Here is a 26446-nt window from a genome sequence, read left to right on the forward strand (position 1 = left end):
GCTGTAGTACTCAGGGGCGGGGTCACGGCAGCGCCTTAGCCAATGGGAGGGGGGTCGCTCTTGCGTTTGGATGTGGGGCGTGTCTTTCGGGTCGCCTGGCTTGAAAATGCGTGGGACCGCCCCCTCGTCACCGGGGGTGGGGTTACGTGTAGGTGACGTGGCCGCTTCCAGTCTGGTCGGGTTTCGGCGGCCTCAGTGCCCAGGGAGGAGGCAGTGACGGCCGGGGAGATTGGTAGTGGCGGCGGCGACAGGCAGCAGAGGGGAGGTAAGACTTGCTCTAAGAGGGGGTCTGGCCACCGTGTCAGCTCTGGGGCAGTGGTTTTACAGGGGCGACGACTGGCAGGGGGAAGGGAACCAGGGGCAAGCAGGCAAGTCCTGCCGGCCCGGCTCCTGGTGAGCGAATTCCTTGCCGTCCAATCAGGAAAGCCTCTGTTGAGAGAGACGTCGGCATTAGCTAATGAGTGGTTGAAGTCTTCCAGAAGGCGGACCTTGGGCGGGGGGTGGGACTTCCTGTTTCAAATAAACACCCAGAGGTTTCCCCCTCCGCCCACCGAAGTGTGTCAGTCTTTGGAGGTCCGTCACCGGCCCCCCCCCGAGGGGCCGAAGGAAACCACGGAAACGAAGGGACTGGGTTAGGGCCCGGGGCAGTTACACGGGCCAGGCCGCAGTCTGAGGGCCACGGGACTTGGCTCTGGCCCTGTCTCTGCTTCAGGGCCCCCGGCCCGCGCTCTGGCCGCCGGAGCCAAGTTGGAAGAAGAGTCTGAAGCGGGTTCGACTTGGGACAGGGGAAAAGCAGAGCCCTTTCCGCTGCTGGCCCGCCCCAGGATCTGCGAGCGTCTTGGGCGCGAAAGTCCATGAGAAGTGCGGAAGGGGCTCGAGGATTTGTTGATTGGGGTGGGGCGGGGGAGTTTGGGGAAAGAAGCTGCCTGGGGAATGACACTCTCCCCTCCACAACAGTCCGAGGTTATGCGTCTCAATGATCCCGCGGAAACGCTACGGGTCTAAGAACACGGATCAGGGTGTCTACCTGGGTCTCTCAAAGACACAGGTCCTGTCCCCTGCACCTGCTGGCAGTAGCAGCAGCGACATCGCCCCTCTGCCCCCCCCAGTGGCCCTCGTCCCTCCCCCTCCCGACACCATGTCCTGCCGGGATCGGACCCAGGAGTTTCTGTCTGCCTGCAAGTCGCTGCAGACCCGTCAGGTAAGGACCTGGAGTGGAAAAGGCGAGGAGTGAGCCATACTCAAATCTAGGAAGGACTGTGCTCCACCACTGTTAACTGAAGTAATTCTTGGGGGTACCTGATGGAACTGATAGGCTTGGATGGGGCCAGTAGGGTCTGCTGTAAGCAACAGAGAAGAGGTCGGCTGGCTAACTAGAGGCAAGGACTTAGACCTTTTTTTAGGAGGAATCCCTTGGAGGGCAGGAGTGCTATTCTGGAGGGAGTACTTCAGAGAGTACTTGGCTGTAATATAATTGGTGTGAATAAGGAACAAGTTCTAGGAAGAGCCTTTAGCTGAGAAACACGCACCTTGAATTTTCCAATATATTTCTACCATAAATTTGCTCTGTAACCATGAGAAAATTAATCTAGTTACATCTTAGTTTTTATCTCTGTAACATTAAGGACATTTTCTAGATCAGTAATTTGTTGTTTTTGTTTTGTTTTGAGATCTGTTTTCAACTCTGTCAACAGGCTGGAGTGTAGTGGCGTGATGATAGCTCACTGCAGTCTTGAACTCTTAGACTCAAGGGATCCTCTTTCCACAGCCACCTGAGCAGCTGGGACTACATGGATGCACCACCCAGCTAATTTTAAAATTTTTTTCGTACAGGCAGTGTCTCACTATGTTGCCCAGGTTGGTCTGGACACAAACACCTGGCCCTAGACCAGTAATTTGTATCAAAATAACTTAGGGTTGGATGTGGTGGCTCGTACCTGTAATTCCAGCACTTTGGGAGGCCTAGGCCACAGGATCGCTTGAGGCCAGGAGTTAGAGACCAGCAGGGGCAATGAAGAAAGACCCTGTCTCTACAAGAAAAGAAAAAAAAAGCTGGACGTGGTAGCATGTGCCTGTAGTCCCACCTACTTAGAAGGCTGAGCGAGGCCCAGTCTCTTTCTCTTTTTTTTTTTTTTTATTTTAAGAAGGAATTTCACTCTTGTCGCCTAGACTGGAGTGCAGTGGTGCAATCTCAGCTCACTGCAACCGTCTCTTCCCGGGTTCAAGCGATTCTCCTGCCTCAGCTTCTGGAGTAGCTGGGATTACAGGTGCCCGTCACCGTGCCCGGCTAATTTTTGTATTTTTTTTTTAGTAGAGATGGGGTTTCACCATGTTGGTGGGGCCGATCTTGAACTCTTGACCTCAGGTGATCTGCCTTCCTCAGCCTCCCAAAGTGCTGGGATTACAGGCATAAGCCACTGCGCCCAGCCTCTCTCTCCTTTTTTGGAAACAGGGTCTCACTCTGTCACCAAAGCTGGAGTGCAGTGGTTCTATCTCGGCTCACTGCAACATCTGCCCTCCTGGGCTCAAGCAGCCCTCCTGCCTCCAGCTTCTCAGTAGCTGAGATTGTAGGCATGTGCTACCATGTCTGCCTAATTTTTGTTTTGTTAGTAGAGACGGGGTTTTACCATGTTGCCCAGACTGGTCTCGAACTTCTGTGCTCAAGTGATCCACCTTCTTCATCTTCTCAAAGTGCTGGGATTACAGGTGTCAGCCACTGCACTCAGCTCCTCTTAAAAAAAAAAAATTGGGAGTGCTTTCTAATTATTTATTTATTTAATTAATTAATTTTTTTTTTTTTTTTTGAGACGGAGTCTCGCTCTGTCGCCCAAGCTGGAGTGCAGTGGCCGGATCTCAGCTCACTGCAAGCTCCGCCGCCCGAGTTTACACCATTCTCCTGCCTCAGCCTCCCGAGTAGCTGGGACTACAGGCGCCTGCCAGCTCGCTCGGCTAGTTTTTTTGTATTTTTTAGTAGAGACGGGGTTTCACCGTGTTAGCCAGGATGGTCTTGATCTCCTGACCTCGTGATCCGCCCGTCTCGGCCTCCCAAAGTGCTGGGATTACAGGCTTGAGCCACCGCGCCCGGCCAATTAATTATTTTTGAGATGGGAGTTTCACTCTTGTCGCCCAGGCTGAAGTGCAATGGCGTGATCTCAGCTCACTGCAACCTCCGCCTCCTGGGTTCAAGTGTTTCTCCTGCCTCAGCCTCCCAAGTAGCTGGGATTACAAACATGTGACACCATGCCCGGCTAATTTTGTATTTTTAGTAGAGACGGGGTTTCTCCATGTTGGTTAGGCTAGTCTCAAATTCTCGACCTCAAGTGATCTGCCCGCCTCAGCCTCCCAAAGTGCTGGGGTTACAAGCACCTGAGTAAGTATTTTTTTGTTTGTTTGTTCATTTGTTTTTGAGACGGAGTCTCGTTTTGTTGCCAGGCTGGAGTGCAGTGACATGATCTGGGTTCACTTCAGCCTCCGCCTCCGCGTTCAAGCGATTCTCCTGCCTCAGCCTCCCGATTAGCTGGGACTACAGGCGTGCGCCACCACACCCAGCTAGTTTTTGTATTTTTAGTAGAGACAGGGTTTCACCATGTTCGCCAGGATGGTCTCCGTCTCTTGATCTTGTGATCTGCTTGCCTCGGCCTCCCAAAATGCTGGGATTACAGGCGTGAGCCACTGCACCCGGCCAAGTAACTGTATTTATTTATTTATTTTGAAACGGAGTCTCGCTCTGTCACCCAGGCTGGAGTGCAGTGGTGGGATCTCAGCTCACTGCAGCCTCCAGGTTGAAGCGATTCTCCTGCCTTTGCCTCCTGAGTAGCTGGCACTACAGGTGCATGCCACCACACCTGCCTAATTTTTTGTATTTTTAGTAGAGACGGAGTTTCACCATGTTAGCCAGGTTGATCTCGATCTCTTGACCTCGTGATCTGCTGCCTCAGCCTCCCAAAGTGCTAGGATTAGAGGCGTGAGCCACCGCGCCTGGCTGAGTAACTGTATTTTTAAATATTTTTACTGATGGGTGGGCATGCTGGCTCACACCTGTAATCCCAGTACTTGGGAGGCTGAGGTGGGAGGATTGTGCGAGCCCAGGAGTTCAAGACCAGCCTGGGCAATATAGCAAGACCCTATCTCTACAAAAGTTAAAAATTAGCTAGGTGCGGTGGCGTGCCCTGTAGTCCCAGCTACTTGGGAGGCTGATGTGGGAGGATCGCTTGAGCCCAGGATGTCGAGGCCGCAGTAAGTTACGATCATGCTACTATATTCCAACCTGGGAGACAGAGTGAGACCCTGTCTCAAAAATAGTAAAGTTATAAAAATGTGTTTTTCAGCTCATGGTAAAGCTGCTTTTCTATATGATCTCCAAGAACTTTGCAGTCATCCTTATTGATTTCCTGATTTGAGGAATAGAATGGCAATACTAGCTACCATTTATTTAGTGCTTACTATGTACCAGGTAGTTGACTGAAGTACTTTTCAGCCTTTTTGTTATTTAACCTTAGCAACAACAATGGGAGATGTGTGTATTGTCTTCGTCTTATAGAAGAGGAAATAGAGATTCAGAATGTTTTAAGTAACTTGCCCCAAATCCCCCAGCTAGTAAGTGGTAAGTCAAGATTTGAACTCAGATCTACTTGTCTTCAAATCTGGACTCTAAATGACTTCCACTCATAAGTCTGGATCATCTGATGGATGCCACTAGTGCTAGAGATAGTTTAGTGGACTCCTCAGGAAGAGTGAAAGCTGGAACTGGGGAAGGGAGAACTAAAGTTGTCACTTCCTGCCATTGCTTTTCAGAATGGAATCCAGACAAATAAGCCAGCTTTGCGTGCTGTCCGACAACGCAGTGAATTCACCCTCATGGCCAAGTGAGTTGAGAGAAGCTTTCTGGTGGGGTGCTACAATGTCTGAAGAAAAGTAGACTTGCGATCAGTGGCCTTGGCTGTGAAGTCTGGGGTTGGTTGTGCTGGACCTTATGTGGGAAAAGGCCTCCTGCCCTTTCCCACAGTCTCACTAGTGGTCATTTGCAGGCGCATTGGGAAAGACCTTAGCAACACATTTGCCAAGCTGGAGAAGCTGACAATCTGTGAGTGTTTTTGGGGTCTTTCAGAAGTGGGGCAGTAAATCAAAGAGGACTGAGGGCTATATTCCCTGAGTTTTGTCGTTGACCTCACCCATTGTGGCTTCTTGTTTGTCTCTGTAGTGGCAAAGCGCAAGTCCCTCTTTGATGATAAAGCAGTGGAAATTGAAGAACTAACATATATCATCAAACAGGTGAGCTACTAGCCATCAGGAGAGCCCAGCATTCCAATCAGATCACTTCTGTCTTCCTGTCATTTTCCATTGCCATGGGGACCCAGAGCAAGTTTCTTTTTTTAGAGAGGGGGTCTCACTGTGTTGACCAGACTGGAGTGTTGTGGTGTGATCCTAGCTCACTATAGCTGTTAACTCCTGGGCTCAAGCTATCCTCCAGCCTGAGCCTCCTGAGCGGTTGAGACTATAGGGACGTGCCCTCATACCTGGATAATTTTTTTTTTTTTTTTTTGAGACAGAGTTTTGCTCTTTTGCCCAGGTGGGAGTGCAGTGGTGTGATCTTGGCTCACTGTAACCTCCACCTCCCAGGTTCAGGCTATTCTCCTGCCTCAGCCTCCCCCATACCTGGGACTACAGCCACCTGCCACCAATGCCTGGCTAATTGTTTTCTCTTTAGTAGAGAAGGGGTTTCACCATGTTGGCCAGACTGGTCTCAAACTCCTGACCTCAAGTGAGCCGCCCACTTCGGCTTCCCAGAGTGCTGGGATTACAGGTGTGAGCCACTGCACTCAACTGTAATAACATTTATTTATTTATTTATTTATTTATTTATTATTTTTTGAGACAGAGTTTCACTCTTGTTGCCCAGGCTGGAGCACAGTGGTGTGATCTCAGTTCACCACAACCTCTGTCTTCTGGGTTCAAGTGATTCCACTGCCTCAGCCTCCTGAATAGCTGGGCACATGCCACCGTGCCCAGCTAATTTTGTATTTTTAGTAGAGGTGGGGTTTCTCCATGTTGGTCAGGCTGGTCTCAAACTCCTGACTTCAGGTGGTCCCCCCACTTCAGCCTCCCAAAGTGGTGGGATTACAGGCGTGAGCCCCAGCGCCAGGCCAATAATAACTTTTCTTTTCTTTTTTTTTTTTAAAGATGGTGTCTTACTCTGTTGCCAGGCTGGAGTGCAGTGGTGCGATCTAGGCCTACTGCTACCTCCACCTCCCAGGTTCAAGTGATTCTTTTGCCTCAGCCTCCCAAGTAGCTGGGACTGTGGGACTATAGGCATGCGCCACCACACCCAGCTAATTTTTTGTATTTTTAGTAGAGATGGGGTTTCACCATGTTGGCCAGGATAGTCTCAATCTCTTGACCTCATGATCTGTCTGCCTTGGCCTCTCAAAGTGCTGGGTTTACAGATGTGAGCCACTGAGGAATTGTGTGTATAAATATAATTCTGTTGATGCCTCTTGAAGCTACAGTGCCTTTGACTCTTCCCTTTTCCTGAGTGCTGTCCAGGGGCTTTGTTGGTCATGCTCTAGACCCAAGATTTTGGCCTTTGAAAGGGTTCTGTGGCCAAGAGCATGGCCTCACAGAATGGAGCAGGGCAGTAGGCTGGAGGAGTAAACAAGTTATTTACAAATGGATCAAGGCCTACTTTGCCTCTTTCTAGCTCTTCTCTGCAGGAACTGAGCCAGAGCAAACAATAGACCTTGGAAAATCCTAGCAGGCCCATCTGGTCTAACTGTCTGGGATACTCTCACTCTAGCTAGTAACTTCCACCTTGCCCTTCCTACCAGAGATGGCCATCGAGAGAGATGCTGACTGAGGACTCCTTGGCTAATACTTTGTTTTTCCCTGGACTCTTTTACCAGGACATCAATAGCCTCAACAAACAAATTGCTCAGCTCCAGGATTTCGTGAGGGCCAAGGGCAGCCAGAGTGGCCGGCACCTGCAGACCCACTCCAACACCATTGTGGTCTCCTTGCAGGTGGGAGCTGGGGAGGAAGGGAAGGAGGCAAAGGGGAAGAATGTGGAGTCTTGTTTGGTTGACCGTCTCTCCTTTTCTTCTAGTCGAAACTGGCTTCTATGTCCAATGACTTCAAATCGGTTTTAGAAGTGAGGACTGAGGTGAGAACAATTTGCCTAGGAGGGATAGGAATATGGGGGTAAAGATCCAAGAGGAAATGGGGAAGGTACAGGTTCTACAGGGTCATGGGGCCAATGGTGGGAGTCTCTTTAACATGCCTGCTTTCTAGTGGCTTCAGGTCCTTTGCGTTTTTCCCCAACCCCAGAACCTGAAGCAGCAGAGGAGCCGGAGAGAGCAGTTCTCCCGGGCACCTGTGTCAGCCCTGCCCCTTGCCCCTAACCACCTGGGTAAGTCAGAGGTAAAACGGGAAGCCCCGGGAGGTAAGGTTACTTACTCTGGTTGTGATGGCATCCTCTGAAGGCACGGGTTGGGTAGGAGAGTGGAGGGTCAAGGAAGTTTCTAGGCTCTATCTCTCAGAGGCCGAACCAGATGGTTGAGATTCGTGATCCACATTTAGACTCCCACATTCTCACTGTTGGGGTGAATTCAGTTGTATTCAGAAGAATGATAATTTCTAATTTTTTTCATACACTTACCTTTATTCACATTCTCTCATTTAATTTTCACAACCACCCTTTGAGAAAGCAACTATTATTATCCCCCATTTTACAGGTGAGGAAACTGAGGCTCAGAGAGGTTAAATGACCTGTCCAGGGTCACAAGGCTAGTAAGTGCCAGAGCTGGGATTCAAACCCAGAGCATGTGGGCTTTGAACCTGCTTTTAACTGTGAAGATGTGCCACGTCCTGTTTTCTCCCCAGGGGGTGGTGCTGTGGTTTTGGGGGCAGAGTCCCATGCCTCCAAGGATGTTGCCATCGACATGATGGACTCTCGGACCAGCCAGCAGCTGCAGCTCATTGACGAGCAGGTACCCAGGCTCTGAACTAGGGAGAATCAGCTTCTCCATTATCCTCTGTGGTTCCCAAGAGAGTGTCTGGAGTGTGCCATGGGCAGAATGGCAAGCTGGGAGGGCTGTAAAGATGCAGGTCTGACCCTGAAGAAGCTGATGGTGCTCATGTGCTCTCTCCCTCTCCTGAAGGATTCCTACATCCAGAGTCGGGCAGACACCATGCAGAACATTGAGTCGACAATTGTTGAGCTGGGCTCCATCTTTCAGCAGTTGGCACACATGGTTAAGGAACAGGAGGAAACCATTCAGAGGTGAGACATACTCTCTCACCCCAAACATAGGAGCTTTCTCTTCCCCGTAGATTGGCATCTTAAAGTCCCCAGGGACTGCTTGATGCCCTTTGGAAGACAGAGTGAATTCTGCCCACCCATGGGACCCAGTTCACCTGCTTCCGTCCACCCAACAAGTATTTATTGAGCACCTGTTCATGTGAGGCGCTGTTCCAGGTGCGGGAGATACAGCAGCAAATAGGACAGTAAAGTCTCTCTGGAGCTACTTTGTAGCATGTGTAAGTGTCTAGAATTTCGTAGGGCAGATGAGGACAGCTGTGGAAAAGAACTGACAAGGCTGGCATAGTGGCTCACACCTGTAATCTCATAGGCAGCATTTGGGAGGCCGAGCAAGGCAGATCGCTTGAGTTCAGGAATTCAAGACCAGCTTGGGCAACAAAGTGAGACCCTGTCTCTACAAAAAAATACAAAAACTAGCTGGGCATGGTGGCACGGGCCTGTAGTCCCAGCTACTCAAGAGACTGAGGTGGGAGGATGGCTTGAGCCTGGGAGGCAGAAGTTGCAGTGAGCCAAGATCATGCCACTGCACTCCAGCCTAGGCGACAGAGCCAGATTCTGTGTCAAAAAATAAAAATAAAAATTGACCAACAAAATTTCAGGTAGTAATGAAAACTGTATACAGAGTTAAAGTAGGATGATGTGTTAAGAAAGTAATGGATGGGTACCGTGGCTTACACCTGTAATTCCAGCACTTTGAGAGGCCCACACAGTCACCTGAGCTAAGGAGTTCGAGACCAGCCTAGGCAACATGGTGAAACCCCATCTCTACAAAAATAAAAAAATTAGCTAGACGTGGTTGCATAGGCCTGTGGTTCCAGCTACTCGGGAGGCTGAGGTGGGAGGATGACTTAAGCATGGGAGGTTGAGGCTGCAGTGAGCCATGATGGAACCACTGTGCTCCAGCCTGAGTGACAGAGCGAGACTCCATCTCAAGAAAAAATAAGGAAGTGACTAAGGTATATCAGATTGTGTGGCAGGGAATGCTGCTCTGAAGACACCACATTTAAGTAGAGACTTGAATGACAAGAGGGATCCAGCCAGGCAAAGAAGAGAGAGTGAGTGTTCTCGGCTGAGTGGACAGCTAGAGCAAAGCCTTGTAATGGGACGGTCTAACTATACGCAAGAATCAAGAAGGCCTGCATGGCTAGAAAGTAATGAACAGGGATAGAGAAGTACAGGGTGTACTGGAGGGATGTAGGCAGAGGCCCAACAATGGGCTGGCCTCTCTGTTCCTCTGGTGTCTCCTGCTACTATAAGAGGTTTTATCTGCTCCTCCTCTGTGGTGCTTAGCATTCAGTCAGTCAGTTATGGGAAATACAGCAGTGGACAGAAGAGACAAAATCCTTGTCCTTGTGGAACGTGTATTCTAGTAGGGAGATAGATGTGAAAAAGTCATAATAAATAGTATGTTTAAAAACAAGTCATAAATGCAAAAAAAAAAAAAAAAAAGAGTCAACACAGGATAAACTAATCAGGAGTGCCAGGTTTGGAGGGAGGTAAGCCTTATTAAGAAGGTGGCATCACACTTGGGAGAAGGTGAGGAAGTTAGGTACATAGACTCTGGCAAAGACCTCCAGGTGACAATATATCTGATGAGTTAACGGACAGCAGAGACTACTGCAGCTGGGATCAGTGAGGAAGAGAGTTGTACAAGGTGTGGTCAGAGGGGAACTGTGAGACCTCTTGGGACCATTGGTAGGCCTTAGCTTTTTTTTTTTTTTTTTTTTTTTTTTTTGAGACGGAGTCTCGCTATGTCGCCCAGGCTGGAGTGCAGTGGCCGGATCTCAGCTCACTGCAAGCTCCGCCTCCCGGGTTTTTACGCCATTCTCCTGCCTCAGCCTCCCGAGTAGCCGGGACTACAGGCGCTCACCACCTCGCCCGGCTAGTTTTTTGTATTTTTTAGTAGAGACGGGGTTTCACCGTGTTAGCCAGGATGGTCTCAAACTCCTGACCTTGTGATCCGCCCGTCTCGGCCTCCCAAAGTGCTGGGATTACAGGCTTGAGCCACCGCGCCCGGCCAGGCCTTAGCTTTTATTCCAAGTGACATAGGGAGCCATTGCAGGGTTTTGTTTTTGTTTCTGTTTTTGTTTCAGACAGAGCCTTGCTCTGTCGCCCAGGCCGGAATGCAGTGGCACGATCTTGGCTCACTGCAACCTCTGCCTCCTAGGTTCAAGTGATTCTCATGCCTCAGTCTCCCTAGTACCCTGGACCACAGGTGTGCACCGCCATGCCCAACTACATTTTGTATTTTTAGTAGAGACGGAGTTTTGCCATGTTGGCCAGGCTGGTCTTGAACTCCTGGCCTCAAATGACCTGTCCTTCTTGGCCCCCCAAAGTGCTGGGATTACAGGTGTGAGCCATCACAACTGGCCAAATACATTTAACTTTATTTATTTTATTTATTTATATATTTTTTATTTTTATTTTTGAGATAGAGTCTCACTCTGTTGCCAGGCTGGAGTGCAGTGTTACAGTCTCGACTCACTGCAGCCTCTGCCTCCTGGGTTCAAGCGATTCTCCTGCCTCAGTCTCCTGAGTAGCTAGGACTGCAGGTGTGTGAGACTATGCCCAGCTAATTTTTGTATTTTTAGTAAAGACAGAGTTTCACCATGTTGGCCAGGATGGTCTTAATCTCTTGACCTCATGATCCACCCACCTCAGCCTCCCAAAGTGCTGGGATTACAGGCATGAGCCACCATGCCCAGCGTTAACTTTATTTTTATTTATTTATTTATTCTTGAGGTGGAGTTTCTCTCTTGTTGTCCAGGCTGGAGTGCAGTGGCACCTCTCGCCTCACTGAAACCTCCAGGTTCAAGTAATTTTCCTGCCTCAGCCTCCCGAGTAACTGGGATTACATGCACCCACACCACGCCCAGCTAATTTTTGTATTTTTAGCAGAGATGGGGTTTCACCATGTTGACCAGGCTGGTCTTGACCTCCTGACCTCAGGCAATCCATGCACTTCGGCCTCCCAAAGTGCTGGGATTGCAGATGTGAGCCACTGCGCCTGGCCACATTTAACTTTAAAACAAAAATTATAATAGCATATACTCTGGGATTTATAAGGTACGTAGATGCAGCAAATTTAACTGTAGAATAAAGGATGAAGCAAGAGGGTTTCAATATTTTGACAGGTTTTTTTTTTGTTTTTTGTTTTGAAATGGAGTTTTGTTCTGTTGCCAGGCTGGAGTGCAGTGGCTCAATCTCAGGTCACTGCAGCCTCCGCCTCCCAGGTTCAAGTAATTCTCCTGCCTGAGCCTCCCGAATAGCTGGGATTATAGGCGCCCGCCACCACGCCCAGCTAAATTTTGTATTTTTAGTAGAGACGAGGTTTCACCATGTTGGCCAGGACGGTCTCAATCTCTTGACCTCATGATCTGCCTGCCTTGGCCTCCCAAAGTGCTAGGATTACAGGTGTGAGCCACTGTGCCTGGCCGATTTTGACAGTTTATATAAAGTAGGCTGTGAAAAGTTCATAAGGTATATTGTCATCCTTAGAGCAACCACTGAAATAAAACAAACTCAACAATGACATATAGCAAGAAGAGCAACAACCAAATTGAAATGGAAATAGAATTTTTTTTTTTTTTTTTTTTTGTTGAGACAGAGTCTCGCTATGCCGCCCAGGCTGGAGTGCAGTGGCCGGATCTCAGCTCACTGCAAGCTCCACCTCCCGGGTTCACGCCATTCTCCTGCCTCAGCCTCCCGAGTAGCTGGGACTATAGGCGCCCGCCACCTCGCCCGGCTAGTTTTTTGTATTTTTAAAGTAGAGATGGGGTTTCACCATGTCAGCCAGGATGGTCTCGATCTCCTGACCTTGTGATCCGCCCGTCTCGGCCTCCCAAAGTGCTGGGATTACAGGCTTGAGCCACCGCGCCCGGCCGGAAATAGAATTTTAACCAAAATTTCAGTTAATTCAAAAGAAGGACAAGAGAGGATAAACAGAGAAACAAAAAATAAAAGAGAAAAATAGAAAATAGTCCCGGGCGCGGTGGCTCACACCTGTAATCTCGTCACTTTGGGAGGCCGAGGTGGGTGGATCACAAGGTCAGGAGATGGAGACCATCCTGGCTAACACGGTGAAACCTCGTCTCTACTAAAATTAGACAAAAAATTAACCAGGCATGGTGGCGGGCGCCTGTAGTCCCAGCTACTTGGGAGGCTGAGGCAGGAGAATGGCGTGAACCCAGGAGGTAGAGCAGTGAACTGAGATCACGCCACTGCCCTCCAGCCTGGGCAACAGAGCGAGACTCGGTCTCAAAAAAAAAAAAAGGTAAAATGGCAGCCCTAAATCTAGCTTTATTAAAAATTACCTGTGGCCTCAAGTGATCTCCCCGCCTTGGCCTCCAAAAGTGCTGGGATTACGCATGTGAGCCACCATGCCTGGCCAGATTCTGCCCCTTTTTTTTTTTGAGACAGAGTCTCACTGTGTCATCCAGGCTGGAGCGCAGTGGCGCAATCTCGGCTCACTGCAAGCTCCGCCTCCCGGGTTCATGCCATTCTCCTGCCTTAGCCTCCCAGGTAGGCGGGACTACAGGTGCCCGCCACCATGTCTGGCTAATTTTTTTTTGTATTTTTAGTAGAGACGGGGTTTCACTATGTTAGCCAGGATGGTCTCGATCTCCTGACCTTGTGATCCGCCTGCCTCGGCCTCCCAAAGTGCTGGGATTACAGGTGTTGGCCAATTCTGCCCATATTTTAATCTCCATCCCAGACCACTCTCCTAAACTCCATATATCCATATTCCTGTTCAACATCTCCACTTACTGGCCTGGGAGTGGTGGCTCATGCCTGTATTCCTAACATTTTGGGAGGCTGAGGCAGGTGGATCATTTGAGGTTCAGCAGTTTGATACCTGCTTGACCAAAATGGTGAAACCCCATCTCAACTAAAAATACAAAAGAAAAAAAAATAGCTGGGCATGGTGACACATGCCTGTAATCCCAGCTACTCAGGAGCCTGAGGTGGTAGAATCACTTTAACCCTAGAGGTGGAGGTTGCAGTGAGCCGAGATCGTGCCATTGCATTCTAGCCTGGGCAACAAGAGCAAAACTCTCAAAAAACAAAAACACAAGCTGGGCGTGGTGGTGCACTTCTTGGTCCCAGCTACTGCGAAGTCTGAGGCAGGAGGATCTGAGCCCCGGGGGCGGAGGTTGCAGTGAGCCGAGATTGCGCCACTGCACTCCAGCCTGGGTAACCGCAACACCCTGTCTCCAAAAAAAAAAAAAAGGTATTAAAAAGTTAAATGTATTTTAAATAAGAGGAAGACATGGTAATAGTACTCACATATTTACCATCTTCACTGTTCTTCATTCCTCCTTGAATAGATCTAAGTTTCCCACTGGTATCTCTTCCCTTTATCCTGAAGAAGCACTTCCTTTGTTATTTTTTTTTGTAGTGGAGATCTGCTGACAACAATTTCTTTCAGTTTTCTTTCATCTGAAAAGAAAACAAATCTTTTTCACTAAATCAAAACTAAACTTTTTTCACCTTCATTTTTTTTTTTTGAGACAGAGTCTCACTCTGTTGCCCAGGCTGGAGTGCAGTGGCGCGATCTCGGCTCACTGCAAGCTCCGCCTCCCGGGTTCACGCCATTCTGCCTCAGCCTCCCGAGTAGCTGGGACTACAGGCACCTGCCACCACTCCGGCTAATTTTTTATATTTTTAGTAGAGACGGGGTTTCACTATGTTAGCAAGGATGGTCTCAATCTCCTGACCTCGTGATCTGCTTGCCTCAGCCTCCCAAAGTGCTGGGATTACGGGCGTGAGCCACTGCGCCCAGCCTCACCTTCATTATTGAAGGATGTTTTCTCTGGATATAGAATTCTGAATATTCAGGTTGGTTTTTTTTTTTTAACTTTTTATTTATTTTTTCCTGAGACAGGGTCTCACTCTGTTTTTGCCCAGGCTGGAGTGCAGTGGCACGATCATGGCTCACTGCAGCCTTGACCTCCCACCTCAGCCTCCTTAGTAGCTGGGGCTACAGGCATACACCACCACACCAGGCTGATTTTTTTTTTTTTTTTTTTTTTTGGTAGAGACGAGGGTTTCACATGTTGCCCAGGGAGGTCTCAAACTCATGGGCTCAAGAAATCTTCCCACCTTGACCTCCCAGTATACCTGGCTCATACAGATTTATTCTTTTTTTTTTTTTCCGAGACGGAGTTTTTAGTCTTGTTGCCCAGGCTGGAGTGCAGTGGTGCGATCTTGGTTCATTGCAACCTCCACCTCCTGGGTTCAAGCGATTCTTGTTCCTCAGCTTACTGAATAGCTGAGATTACAGGCACCCACCACCACACCCAGGTAATTTTTTTTTGTATTTTTAGTAGAGACAGGGTTTCACTATACTGGCCAGGCTGGTCTTGAACTCCTGACCTCAAGTGATCCTCCTGCCTCTGCCTCCCAAAGTGCTGGTATCACAGGCATGAGCCACAGCACCCGGCCTGATCATGTCTTTTTTTTTTTGAGATGGAGTTTTGCTGTTGTCACCCAGGCCAGAGTACAGTGGTGCGATCTTGGCTCACTGCAACCTCCACCTCCTGAATTCAAGCGATTCTCCTGCCTCAGCCTCCTGAGTAGCTGGGATTACAGGCGCCAGCCACCACGCCTGGCTAATTTTTTATATTTTTAGTAGAGTTGGGGTTTCGCCATGTTGGGCAGCCTGGTCTCGAACTACAGACCTCAGGTGATCCGCCCGCCTTGGGCACCCAAAGTGCTGGGATTATAGGCATGAGCCACCATGCCCAGCCTCTGAGTTTCTTTTATGTGTAAATTTGTCTTTAAATTTAGGAAGTATTTGGCTATTATTTAAACATTTTTCTGCCTCTTTCTGTCCTTTCCATCTGGAAATATATACATATGTATGTTTCCAGATACATGTCTCATATAATAAATTTATTTATATTTATTATATATATATATTTTCAGGTCAATCTGCTGTTAAGCCCATTTGGTGAATTTTTTTAGATAATTTTCAGTTTCAAATTTACACTTGGTTCTTTTTTAGAGATTATGTTTCTCTGCTGTGACTTACTACTTTCTTAGTCAGTACAATCATATTTTCCCTCAGTTATAATAGCTGCCTTAAAATTTAATTCTCATCATCTGGATTATCCTAGGGATGGTTCCTTTCATTGCCTTTTCTTTTCTGTATGGGTCACAGTTTCCTGTTTCATTGTTTATCTACTAATTGAGGATTTTATCATGCATGTTGTAATTGATCTGAAGATTCTGGATTATGTTTCTATAAAGAATGTTGACTTTTTTGTTTTCGCAGGCAGTTAACTTGGCTGAAGTAAGATTGTTGTTTTTTATATTTCCTCTGTGGTTTATGTGATTTATGGAATGGTCAGTCTAATAGGAGCTACCCAGGCATTACTGGAAGCAGAACCTCGAGGAGTGAGAAATACTCATTGGATTCAGCAATGCAGATATTGTTGGTGACTTTGAGTCAGATTCAATAGAGGGATGGGAGCAAAAGCTTGAATGCAATGGCGTTTAAGAGAGAATGAGGCCAGCCATGGTGGCTCTTGCCTGTAATCCTAGAACTTTGTGGGGCTGAGGCAGGCAGATCACTTGAGGCCAGGAGTTCGAGACCAGCCTGGGTAACATGGTGAAACTCCACCTCCACTAAAAATACAAAAAAATAATTGGGCGTGGTGGCATGTGCCACCACCAGAGACTGAGGTTGCAGTGAGCCAAGATCACGCCATTGCACTCCAACCTGAGTGACAGAGTAAGACTCTGTCTCAAAAAAAAAAAAAAAAATGAGGGAGCAATTAGAAAGAGTAGAAATAGATGAATAGACAGCTCTTTTTTTTTTTTTTTTTTTGAGACAGAGTCTTGCTCTGTCGCCAGGCTGGATCCAGTGCAATGGCGCGATCTTGGCTCACTGCAACCTTCACCTCCTGGGTTCAAGCAGTTCTCTTTCCTCAGCCTCCCAAGTACAGGCACGCACCACCACATCCAGCTAATTCTTTTTTTTTCCAGTGAAGGGGATGTTTCACCATGTTAGCCAGGATGGAGAATGGACAGCTGTAAGAGTTTTGCTTCAAAATGGAGAAAGGAAATGGAGTAATAGCTGATAGGAAGTTAATCAGAAGATTTCCTTTTTTTTTTTTTTAATATGAAAATTTGGGGGTTAGGCAAAGTAGCTTACACCTGTAATCCTAGCGCTCTGGGAGTTCAAGGCGGGAAGATTGCTTGAGGCCATAAGTTCGGGACCAGCCTAGGCAACATAGCAAGACCCTATCTCTCCAAGAAAATGGAAAATTAGCCTGGCATGGTGACATGCCTGTAGTCCTAGCTATTTAGGAGGCTGAGCGGAGATCACTTGAGCCGAGGAGTAGGAGGTTACAATAAGCTATGATGGTGCCATTGTACTACAGCCTGGGCAATAAAGTGAGACCCTGTCTCTAAAAAATGTTTTAAAAGAAAAATTTTAAATTTACCAGTAAATTGAAAGAACAATAGTAAACACTAATATACCTACAACCTACACCCTACATTCAGCAGTTCACAGTTGGCCAGATTGGCTTTATCTTTTATTTTTCTGAACCATTTCACAAGGTTGCCGATATCATGACACTTAATCCTTAAATATTTTAACATGCGTCTCCTAAGAATACACAAATTCTCTTTAAAAACCACATCCAGTACTCACTTCAGCAGGACGTATATTAAAATTTGAATGATACACAGGTTAGCATGGCCTCTGCACATGGATGGCACAAATTTTTGAAGCATTCTGTATTTTTTATTACCTGGGTGATGAGATAATATGTATACCAAGCCCCAAGACACGTAATTTATTTATAGAACCAACCTGCACGTGTACCCCTAAAACTAGAATAAAATTTTAAAATTAAATAAAAAAATTAAAACCAGACTGGGCACGGTGGCTCACATCTGTAATCCTAGCACTTTGGGAGACCGAAGTAGGCAGATCACCTGAGGTCAGGAGTTTGAGACCAGCCTGGCCAACATGGAGAAACCCCTTGTCTACTAAAAATATAAAAATTAGATGGGCATAGTGGTGCACGTCTGTGGTCCCAGCTACTTGGGAGGCTGAGGCAGGAGAAGTGCTTGAACCTGGGAGGCAGAGGTTGCAGTGAGCTGAGATTGTGCCACCGCACTCCAGCCTGGGCGACAGAGCGAGACTCTGTCTCAAAAAAATAAAAAAACCACACCCAGTTATCCTATCTGTGAAAATTAACGATTTCCTAATATTATGTATTATCCAGTGAGTGTCACTCACCACAGAGCAATACTCTGTCTCAAAAAAAAAAAAAAATAACCCAGTTATCATATCTGTGAAAATTAACAATTTCCTAGTAATTATGTATTATCCAATTAGTGTTACGACAGTGAGACTCTGTCCCAAAAAATAAAAATAAAAACCACACCCAGTTGGCCGGGGGCGGTGGTTCATGCCTGTAATCCCAGTACTTTGGGAGGCCGAGGTAGTTCCCAGGGTCAAGAGATTGAGACCATCCTGGCCAACATGGTGAAACCCCGTCTCTACTGAAAACAGAAAAATTAGCTGGGCGTGGTGGTGCGTGTCTATAGTCCCAGCTACTCGGGAGGCTGAGGCAGGAAACTCGCTTGAACCTGGGACGTGTAGGTTTCAGTGAGCCGAGATTATACCACTGCACTCCAGCCTGGCAACAGAGCAAGACTCTGTCTCAAAAAAAAAAAAAGACACCCAGTTATCATATCTGTTAAAATTAACTATTTCCTAATACTATGTGATATCCAGTGAGTGTTTACATTTTCCCAGTTATCCCCAAACTGTTTATTAGGTTTTAAAAAATTAAATCAGAAAGCCAGACGTGGTGGCTTACACCTGTAATCCCAGTGCTTTGGGAGGCCGAGGCGGGCGGATTACCTGAGGTCAGGAGCTGGAGACCAGCCTGACCAACATGGAGAAACCCCGTTTCTACTAAAAATACAAAATTTGCTGAGCATGGTGGTGCATGCCTGTAATCTCAGCTACTCAGGAGGCTGAGGCAGGAGAATCACTTGAACCCGGGAGGCAGTGGTTGCAGTGAGCCAAGATCATGCCATTGCACTCCAGCCTGGGCAACAAGAGCGAAACTCCGTCTCAAAAAAAAAAAAAAAATTAGCCGGACGTGGTGACACATGCCTGTAATCCCAGCTATTTGGCAGGCTGAGGCAGGAGAATCGCTTGAACCCGGGAGGCGGAAGTTGGGGTGAGCCGAGATCACGCCGTTGCACTCCAGTCTGGGCAACGGAGTGAAACTCTGTCTCAAAAAAAAAAAAAAAAACAAAAAAAAAAGAGTCTGGGTGCGGTGGCTCACACCTTTAATCCCAGCACTTTGGGAGGCAGAGGTGGGTGGATCACGTGAGGTCAGGAGACCATGCTGATCAACATGGTGAAACCCATCTCTACTAAAAATACAAAATTAGGGCGTGGTGACACATGCCTGTAATCCTAGCTACTCAGGAGGCTGAGGCACGAAAGTCGCTTGAACCCAGGAGGTGGAGGTTGCAGTGAGCCAAGATCGTGCCATTGCACTTCATCCTGAGCAACAAGAGCAAAACTCCATCTCAAGTAAATTAATTAAATTCTTCCTCTTTTCTGAGCATCACTATAGGCTTTAATGATAGGTTTTAATGTATTGTCTTCTTATTAGGGCAATGATTATTGCCAGTGCTCAAGTTGTTCCAAATATCTCTGGTGGGAGTCTAGAGGGTTTAAAAGGCTGAGAGAAATAAAAGTATGTTTGCATGCCAATGGGAATGATGCAACAGATAAATTTTAAAATGATGAGGTTGGAGAAAGATGGGAGAATTCTTGAAATGATGTCCTTAAGAAGGTGAGAAGAAGTGGCTCCAGCAGAGAAATCGAAGCTTGGCTCTAAGAGGAGCTGGTGATAGGTGCGAAGACAGGCTATTGTAGCAATGCAGGGAGTGGAGCGGCATTTATCTTCAGACCACTTCAGTCTTCCCAGCTCCTTAAGAAGAAAGGCCAGTAGAGGAGAGGATAGGGGAGAGGAGGTGTAGGAGGTTTTCGGAATCCACTCCTGCTTACTTGCTCTTATCCCTTTAGTCAAGGTCCAACCCTGATTGATCTTTCTTCCCCACGGTATCTGGCAGAGTGCTTTTACTCTATGTTGTTGATCATGTGAAACTGAGTGAGCACCTACATTTGTATAAAGCCACTTGCTGAACGTCAATCCGCTAAGCAGCCTCACACATTTGATTGGCCAAGGTAAAAGAAAACACTTGGAGATTCTGATTCGAGAGATGTGAATGGAGTGGGCTTTCAGGGAGCTTCATTTTTACAAAATCTGTAGAAGTTCTGACAAGCATCCAGGTTTGGGAACCACTGATTTAAAAAAAGTTTGTTTATTCAACTACTGTATGTTGAGCACCAGCCATTTATAAGGTACTGTGAGTACAGCTGTCTTGATCCTAGAGTCAGGAGAATTGACTGATATTTGTTGTTGTTTGTTTGAGACAGACTCACTCTGTCACCCAGGCCGGAGTGCAGTGGCACGATCTTGGCTCACTGCAACCTCTGCCTCCCAGGTTCGAGTGATTCTCCTGCCTCAGCCTCCTGAGTAGCTGGGATTACAGGCATGTGCCACCATACCATGCCCGGCTAATAATTGACTGATTTTTTCTTTTCCTTTCTTTTTTTTTTTTTTGAGACGGAGTCTCGCTCTGTCATCCAGGCTGGAGTGCAGTGGCGCGATCTCCACCCACTGCAAGCTCCACCTCTCAGGTTCGTGCCATTCTCCTGCCTCAGCCTCCTGAGTAGCTGGGACTACAGACGCCCACCACCACGCCCAGCTAATTTTTTGTATTTTTAGTAGAGATGGGGTTTCACCATGGTCTCGATCTCCTGACCTCGTGATCCGCCCACCTCTGCCTCCCAAAGTCCTGGGATTATAGGCATGAGCCACTGCGCCCAGCCCTTCTTTTTTTTTTTTTTTTTTTTTTGAGATGGAGTCTGGCTCTGTCACCCAGGCTGGAGTGCAGTGGCAACCTCCACCTCCTAGTTCAAGTGATTCTTCTGCCTCAGCCTCCCAAGTAGCTGGGACTACAGGTGCAAGCCACCACAGCCGGCGAATTTTTGTATTTTTAGTAGAGAAGGAGCCATATTGACTCATCTCAGCATATTGGTCAGGCTGGTCTCGAACTCCTAGACCTCATTATCCACCCACCTCGGTCTCCCAAAGTGCTGGGATTACAGGCGTGAGCCACCACGCCTGGCCTGACTGATTTTTATCTATTTCAGCTGAGACCTAGGAAACCCCTTGCAGAGTTAGGCCATAAACACCATAGCTCCTTGAGCTATGTTGTATTTTGAATATTAGAATATTAAGACTGGGCACAGTGGCTCACTTCTATAATCCCAGCTCTTTGGGAGGCTGAGACAGGTGGATCACGAGGGCAGGAGATGGAGACCATCCTGGCTAATACAGTGAAACCGCATCTCTACTAAAACAATACAAAAAAACTAGCGAGGTATGGTGGCGGGCACCTGTAGTCCCAGCTACTCAGGAGGCTGAGGCAGGAGAATGGCGTGAACCCGGCATGCGAAGCTTGCAGTGAGCCCAGATCACGCCACTGCACTTCAGCCTGGGTGACAGAGACTCCAACTCAAAAAAAAAAAAAAAAAAAAAAAAAAAAGAATATTATTATAGATTCAGTGAAACAGAATTATAAAAGATACTTGAGTTCTTTCCTCAATCAACATACATCTAAAAATAGCATATAGGCAACTTTACATTCTAGTCTTCCTTGAAACAGTGTCATAAGTAGTTTTCACTGTTAGCATGCATTTGCTCATTGGTTTAGCAAACATTTCTTGCTGCTGTGAGCTTATCCTGCTGGGTCTGAGGATAAGAGGGTGAAAGGCCATTCTGGTCCTCCTGGAGCTCACTAGTAGGAGAGACATAAGTTGACAGTGACAGCTCAGTATGATAGGGCAAGAAGAGAAGGGGATGAGGCTGGGTGCAGTGGCTCATCCCTGTAATCCCAGCGCTTTGGGAGGCCAAGGCAGGATTACTTTTGGGAGGCCCGGAGTTCAAGACAGCCTGTGCAACACAGAGACCCTGTCTCTATTTAAAAAAAAAAAAAAGAAGGGGACGAGAGAACTCCTAGGAGTAGGTACTGCTCCTAGGTGGGGCCAAGGGGCCTTCCCAGAAGTGATACCAAGCTAAGACTTGAGGGGAATGCCAGCCCAAAAAGGGGAAAGGAGAAGCTGTTCCATGTGAGGGAAAAACAGCACAGAAATGAGAAAGAACTTGGTAGATTCAGGAGTGCAGAATTACTCAGCATGGCTGGGGGAGTGGTGAGAGGCAAGGCCAGGTCACAAATGACCTGTGTGTCACAGCAAGAAATTTGGTGTCAGGGAGAGAACATAAGAAGAAGTGAGCAGATTGATGCTGGGTGAGAATTAGGTTGGTTCTGGATGTGCTGAGTGCCTCAGACTGCATGGGACAGCTAAATGACAGTTTAGTAGGCATTTCATGTTCTGATGTTTGGAAGAGAAGGCAGTGTAAGGACTTAGGACAGTGGCCTCTTGGTGAAACCCTGGGCATAGACCACCCAGAGACAGTGGGTAAAGTAAGAAAAAGGTCAGGACAGATCCCCCATGGAGTCGGGGTATGTAGAGAAGGGAAGAATCTGGCCAGACTGAGGAGGAAGGTTGAGGAAGATGAGAGAAGAAAGCAGAGAGAGAAATAGAACTTGGGGTAGAGGAATTTTAAGGAGTGGTTATTTCTTATTGCTCCTGAGAAAGTTAGAGGTAAGGATGTGTTAGAGTCTGGGGTGGGGGTGGGGGTGGGGGAGGCTTGAATTAATTGGATCAGTGCCAGTATTTTCAGTAGAATGGCTCAGTAGCAATTTTACAGTATGTTGGAGCATAAAAGGGAAATAAGGAAGTAGAATTTATGGGCAACGATATACAAAATAAATTTATGAAAGGATGCAGTCTTTAAAATAGGTGTAGACATTCATATGCGTCCTCCCTGCATGGCAGTGGATCTGGGTTTGAGCACTTGCTCTATAAACCACTGATTAAGTCTGAAGTTCTTTGGGATGCAGATTCTTGGTCCCCAACTTAGAATTTCTGGTTGTGACACTTGAGAATTTTTATATTTGAGAATTCAACAGGTGATTCTTATTTTTCCTAAGGTGTGAAAACTACTGATCGATGTTGCTCATTTTCCTTTTCACCTCATAAAATATTCAAACTACAGAAAAGTTGGGAGGATAGCACAATAAACACTCATATTCCCTTCACCTGTAGTCACTAACTTTGTTTTCATCTTTGTTTTTTTCTTTTCTTTTGAGACAAGGTGACACTCGGGCTACAGTGCAGTAGCACAATAATGGCTCACTGCAGCCTCAAACTTCTGGGCACAAGTGATCCCCCCACCTCAGCCTCCCCAGTAGCTGGAATAACAGGTACATGCCACCATGTCCAGCTAATTTTTACATTTTTTTTTTTGTAGAGACGGAGTCTCCTATTTTCCCCAGGCTGGTCTCGAACTCCTGAACTCAAGCAGTACAGCCACCTTGGCTTCCCAAGTGCTGGGATTACAGGCATGGGCCATCTGGTCTGGCCACCAGTAGTTAACATTTTATCACTTTTTTTCCTCTCTTTCTTTCTTTCTTTTTTTTTTTTTTTTGAGACGGAATCTCACTCTGTCACCCAGACTGGAGTGCAGCGGTGCGAGATCTCGGCTCACTGCAACCTCTGCCTCCCGGGTTCAGGTGGTTCTCCTGCCTCAGCCTTCTGAGTAGCTGGGGTTACAGGTGCCTGCCATCACATCCAGCTAATTTTTGTATTTTTGGTAGAGACAGGTTTTCACCATGTTGGTCAGGCTGGTCTCAAACCCCTGACCTTGTGATCCGCCCACCTCAGCCTCCCAAAGTGCTGGGATTATTGACATGAGCCACCATGCTCAGCCTTTCCCCTCTTTCTTTTGCCGAATTATTTGAAAGTAGGTGCAAATGTCATGCTGTTTTATCCCGAAATACTTCATTCAGCATGCTAAGAATAAGGCATTCTCCTAAACAGCCATAATGTCATTTTCTGTCTTTTTTTTTTTTTTTTTTTGAGATGGAGTCTTGCTTTGTTGCTCAGGCTGGAGTGCAGTGCCACGATCTCCGCTCACTGCAAGCTCCGCCTCCCAGGTTCACGTCATTCTCCTGCCTCAGCCTCCTGAGTAGCTGGCACTACAGGCACCCGCCACCACGTCTGGCTAATTTTTTGTATTTTTAGTAGACATGGGGTTTCACCGTGTTAGGCAGGATGGTCTCAATCTCCTGACCTCGTAATCCACCGGCCTCGGCCTCCCAAAGTGCTGGGATTACAGGCGTGACCCACCGCGCCCAACCCATAATGTCATTTTCAAGCTAAGAAAATTAACAATTCTCCAGCATGATTCAGTAATCAGCCCATGTTCAAGTTTCCCCATCTGATTTTATTTTATTTATTTATTTATTACTATTATTGAGATGCAGTCTCGCTCTGTCACCCAGGCTGGAGTGCAGTGGCATGATTTTGGCTCACTGCAAGCTCCACCTGCTGGGTTCAAGAGATTCTCCTGCCTCAGCCTCCCGAGTAGCTGGGACTACAGGTGCCTGCCACCAGGCCCGGCTAATTTTTTGTATTTTTAGTAGAGACGGGGTTTCACTAAAGGCCCATAACATCTTGTCATATTTGCTTGTAATCTACTCACATCCTCCGATATACTTATTTAAATTTTATTTTATTTTATTTATTTATTTTTTGAGACAGAGTCTTGCTCAGACACCCAGGCTGGAGTGCGGTGGTGCGATCTTGGCTCACTGCAAGCTCCGCCTCCCGGGTTCATGCCATTCTCCTGCCTCAGCCTCCCGAGTAGCTGGGACTACAGGCGCCCGCCACCACGCCCAGCTAATTGTTTTGTATTTTTAGTAGAGACGGGGTTTCACCGTGTTAGCCAGGATGGTCTCGATTCCCTGACCTCATGATCCGCCCGTCTCAGCCTCCCAAAGTGCTGGGATTACAGGCGTGAGCCACCGCGCCCGGCCTTTTTTTTTTTTTTTTTTTTTTTAAATAGAGACAGAGTCTTACCATGTTGTTCAAGCTGGTCTCCAATTCCTAGGCTCAAGTGATACTCTTGCCTGGGCCTACCAAAGTGCTGGGATTACAGCCCGGCCAAAACTAGGGTCCATATACCTTTTTTTTTGGTGGTTTTTTGTTGTTGTTTTTTTTTGAGATAAAGTCTTGCTATGTCACCCAGGCTGGAGTGCAGTGGCACAATCTCACTGCATCCTCGAGCTCCTCAGCCTCCTGGGTTCAAGCTGTCCTCCCACCTCAGCCTCCCAAGTAGCTAGGACTATAGGGTCACACCACCACACCCAGTTAATTTTTGTATTTTTTGCAGAGATGGGGTTTTCCCATGATGCCTAGGCTGGTCTCAAACTCGTGAGCTCAAGCCATCTGCCCACCTCAGCCTCCCAAAGTGCTAGGATTACAGGCGTGAGCCACCATGGCTGGCCATAGAGCTTTTCTTATCCCGTGACTTCCTGTCCATGTCATTACATTTTTCTTTTTCACTCAGAACCATGATTTCTTGACTGTAATGGTCTGTGAACATTTTTCCCCTTACAATAAATATAATACATACTCACCAGATAAAAATCTAAATACTGATGAGCAAAAATTATAACTAATATTTTTGGGGCTCTTGTGGGTTAGGGACTTTATACTAACTAATTGAAGACTGACAGCAGTCTGAGAGAAGGCAGGGCTTGGGTTATCCTCATTTTGCTGGTGAGGAAAATGAAGCTTGAAGTTAGACTAACTTAAGAGTCTTAAGTTAATAAATGGCAGAGTTGGTTTTCAAGCCAGAAATAACTTGTTTATAGTATCCTTCCAAAACTTTTTCTATACACAAATATATATATATAAGAATGGGATCATATTGTGACCATCTTTCCATGTCAATAAATAGACTTCAGCAGCATTCTTTTTAATCCAGTGTCCTTTTGTTTCCTCTTCTCCCGGCCTTGTCCCCAGGATCGACGAGAACGTGCTGGGAGCCCAGCTGGACGTTGAGGCCGCCCATTCAGAGATCCTCAAGTACTTCCAGTCAGTCACCTCCAACCGGTGGCTCATGGTCAAAATCTTCCTCATCCTCATTGTCTTCTTCATCATCTTTGTGGTCTTCCTTGCTTGAACCCTCTCCACTCTGAGGCACTCCGTTGGGGTTTGGGACCCTCCTAGGAAGGCACGTGGCCAGTGCTGCCACTGAGCCTGTGCAGGGTGCTTGGGAGAAAGGCCCTGTTTCCCTGGAACTGCAAAGAATGGCCACTGCCCCTGACCCCCCACCCCTTGCCTCTGGCCACCCTGTCCTCCCCCCACCACCCTCAGGCCTATGAAACACACAGGGTTCTAGATTTGGACTCTGTGTGTGAAGTGACTGGAAGGGAACAGAGGCCAGCTGGGGGCCAGTGGGGTAGGTTGTCTCCACTAGGAGACTTTTATAAACCCTCTCCAGCCTCTCCCAAAGGAAACGTTGGCAGCAAAGGGAGATGATGCCTTTCCCCACCTTCCTGTGAGTGAAGAGAGGAAGCAGCCCCAGGGACCAATTTTCCCAATTGACCTCTTTCTTCCTCTTTCACCATGTGGGGCAGGGAACCCTGAGCCCTTCAGCTGCCTGCACAACCCCTGACATTGGCTGCTGGTGACTCTCAATCTGCCAAATGTGCTGCAGCCCGTTTTCTCCCAATTACAGCAAGACTGTCAGCCTCACTAGCCATGTCATCATTTCTGGGTGGGAGCGTCGAAGGGCCTAGGCAGCGAGTGGAGTGAGCCCACTGCCCAGTACCAGAACTGAAAGGGTTGGGCTAATGGCTGTGCCAGGTATCACTGCTGAGGCAGGCTATTTTGGGCTCTGACACACAGCTGCCTCTAGACAGGGGAGAACCAAGTGTTGCAACACTTGATTAGCATGGAAACTTCCTTTCACACAGAAGCAGGATCCCAGAGGGGGTCCCTGATTGGTGGCAGCTTCCAAGACCATCTCAAACAGTGTTTGGACCTGTTTCATCTGTATCCTCCAACTATTTGGCCGTAATTCTTCCTTGAGCTAAGCAAGGCAG

The 26446-nt window shown here is 47.5% G+C and overlaps 1 protein-coding gene and 1 non-coding gene across 10 annotated transcripts; both read left to right on the forward strand.

The window, feature by feature from the left end:
• Positions 1–132: 132 nt before the first annotated feature.
• STX5 (syntaxin 5) lies at positions 133–26096 on the forward strand. Of its 9 annotated transcripts, XM_077961302.1 has the most exons (13): positions 145–265; positions 713–861; positions 958–1201; positions 1695–1857; positions 4795–4865; positions 5028–5083; positions 5201–5271; positions 6900–7016; positions 7100–7156; positions 7321–7402; positions 7876–7982; positions 8154–8275; positions 25362–26096. In XM_077961302.1, the coding sequence occupies exons 4-13, from the start codon at positions 1795–1797 to the stop codon at positions 25519–25521; spliced, it is 906 nt and encodes a 301-aa protein (XP_077817428.1). In that variant the 5' UTR covers positions 145–265; positions 713–861; positions 958–1201; positions 1695–1794; the 3' UTR covers positions 25522–26096.
• Positions 16969–17070, forward strand: LOC114672492 (U6 spliceosomal RNA). The gene has a single exon (XR_003722904.1). It is a non-coding gene; the product is annotated as a U6 spliceosomal RNA (small nuclear RNA).
• Positions 26097–26446: the final 350 nt, after the last annotated feature.

Source organism: Macaca mulatta, chromosome 14 (genome assembly GCF_049350105.2).
Source record: "Macaca mulatta isolate MMU2019108-1 chromosome 14, T2T-MMU8v2.0, whole genome shotgun sequence".
NCBI lineage: Eukaryota > Metazoa > Chordata > Mammalia > Primates > Cercopithecidae > Macaca > Macaca mulatta.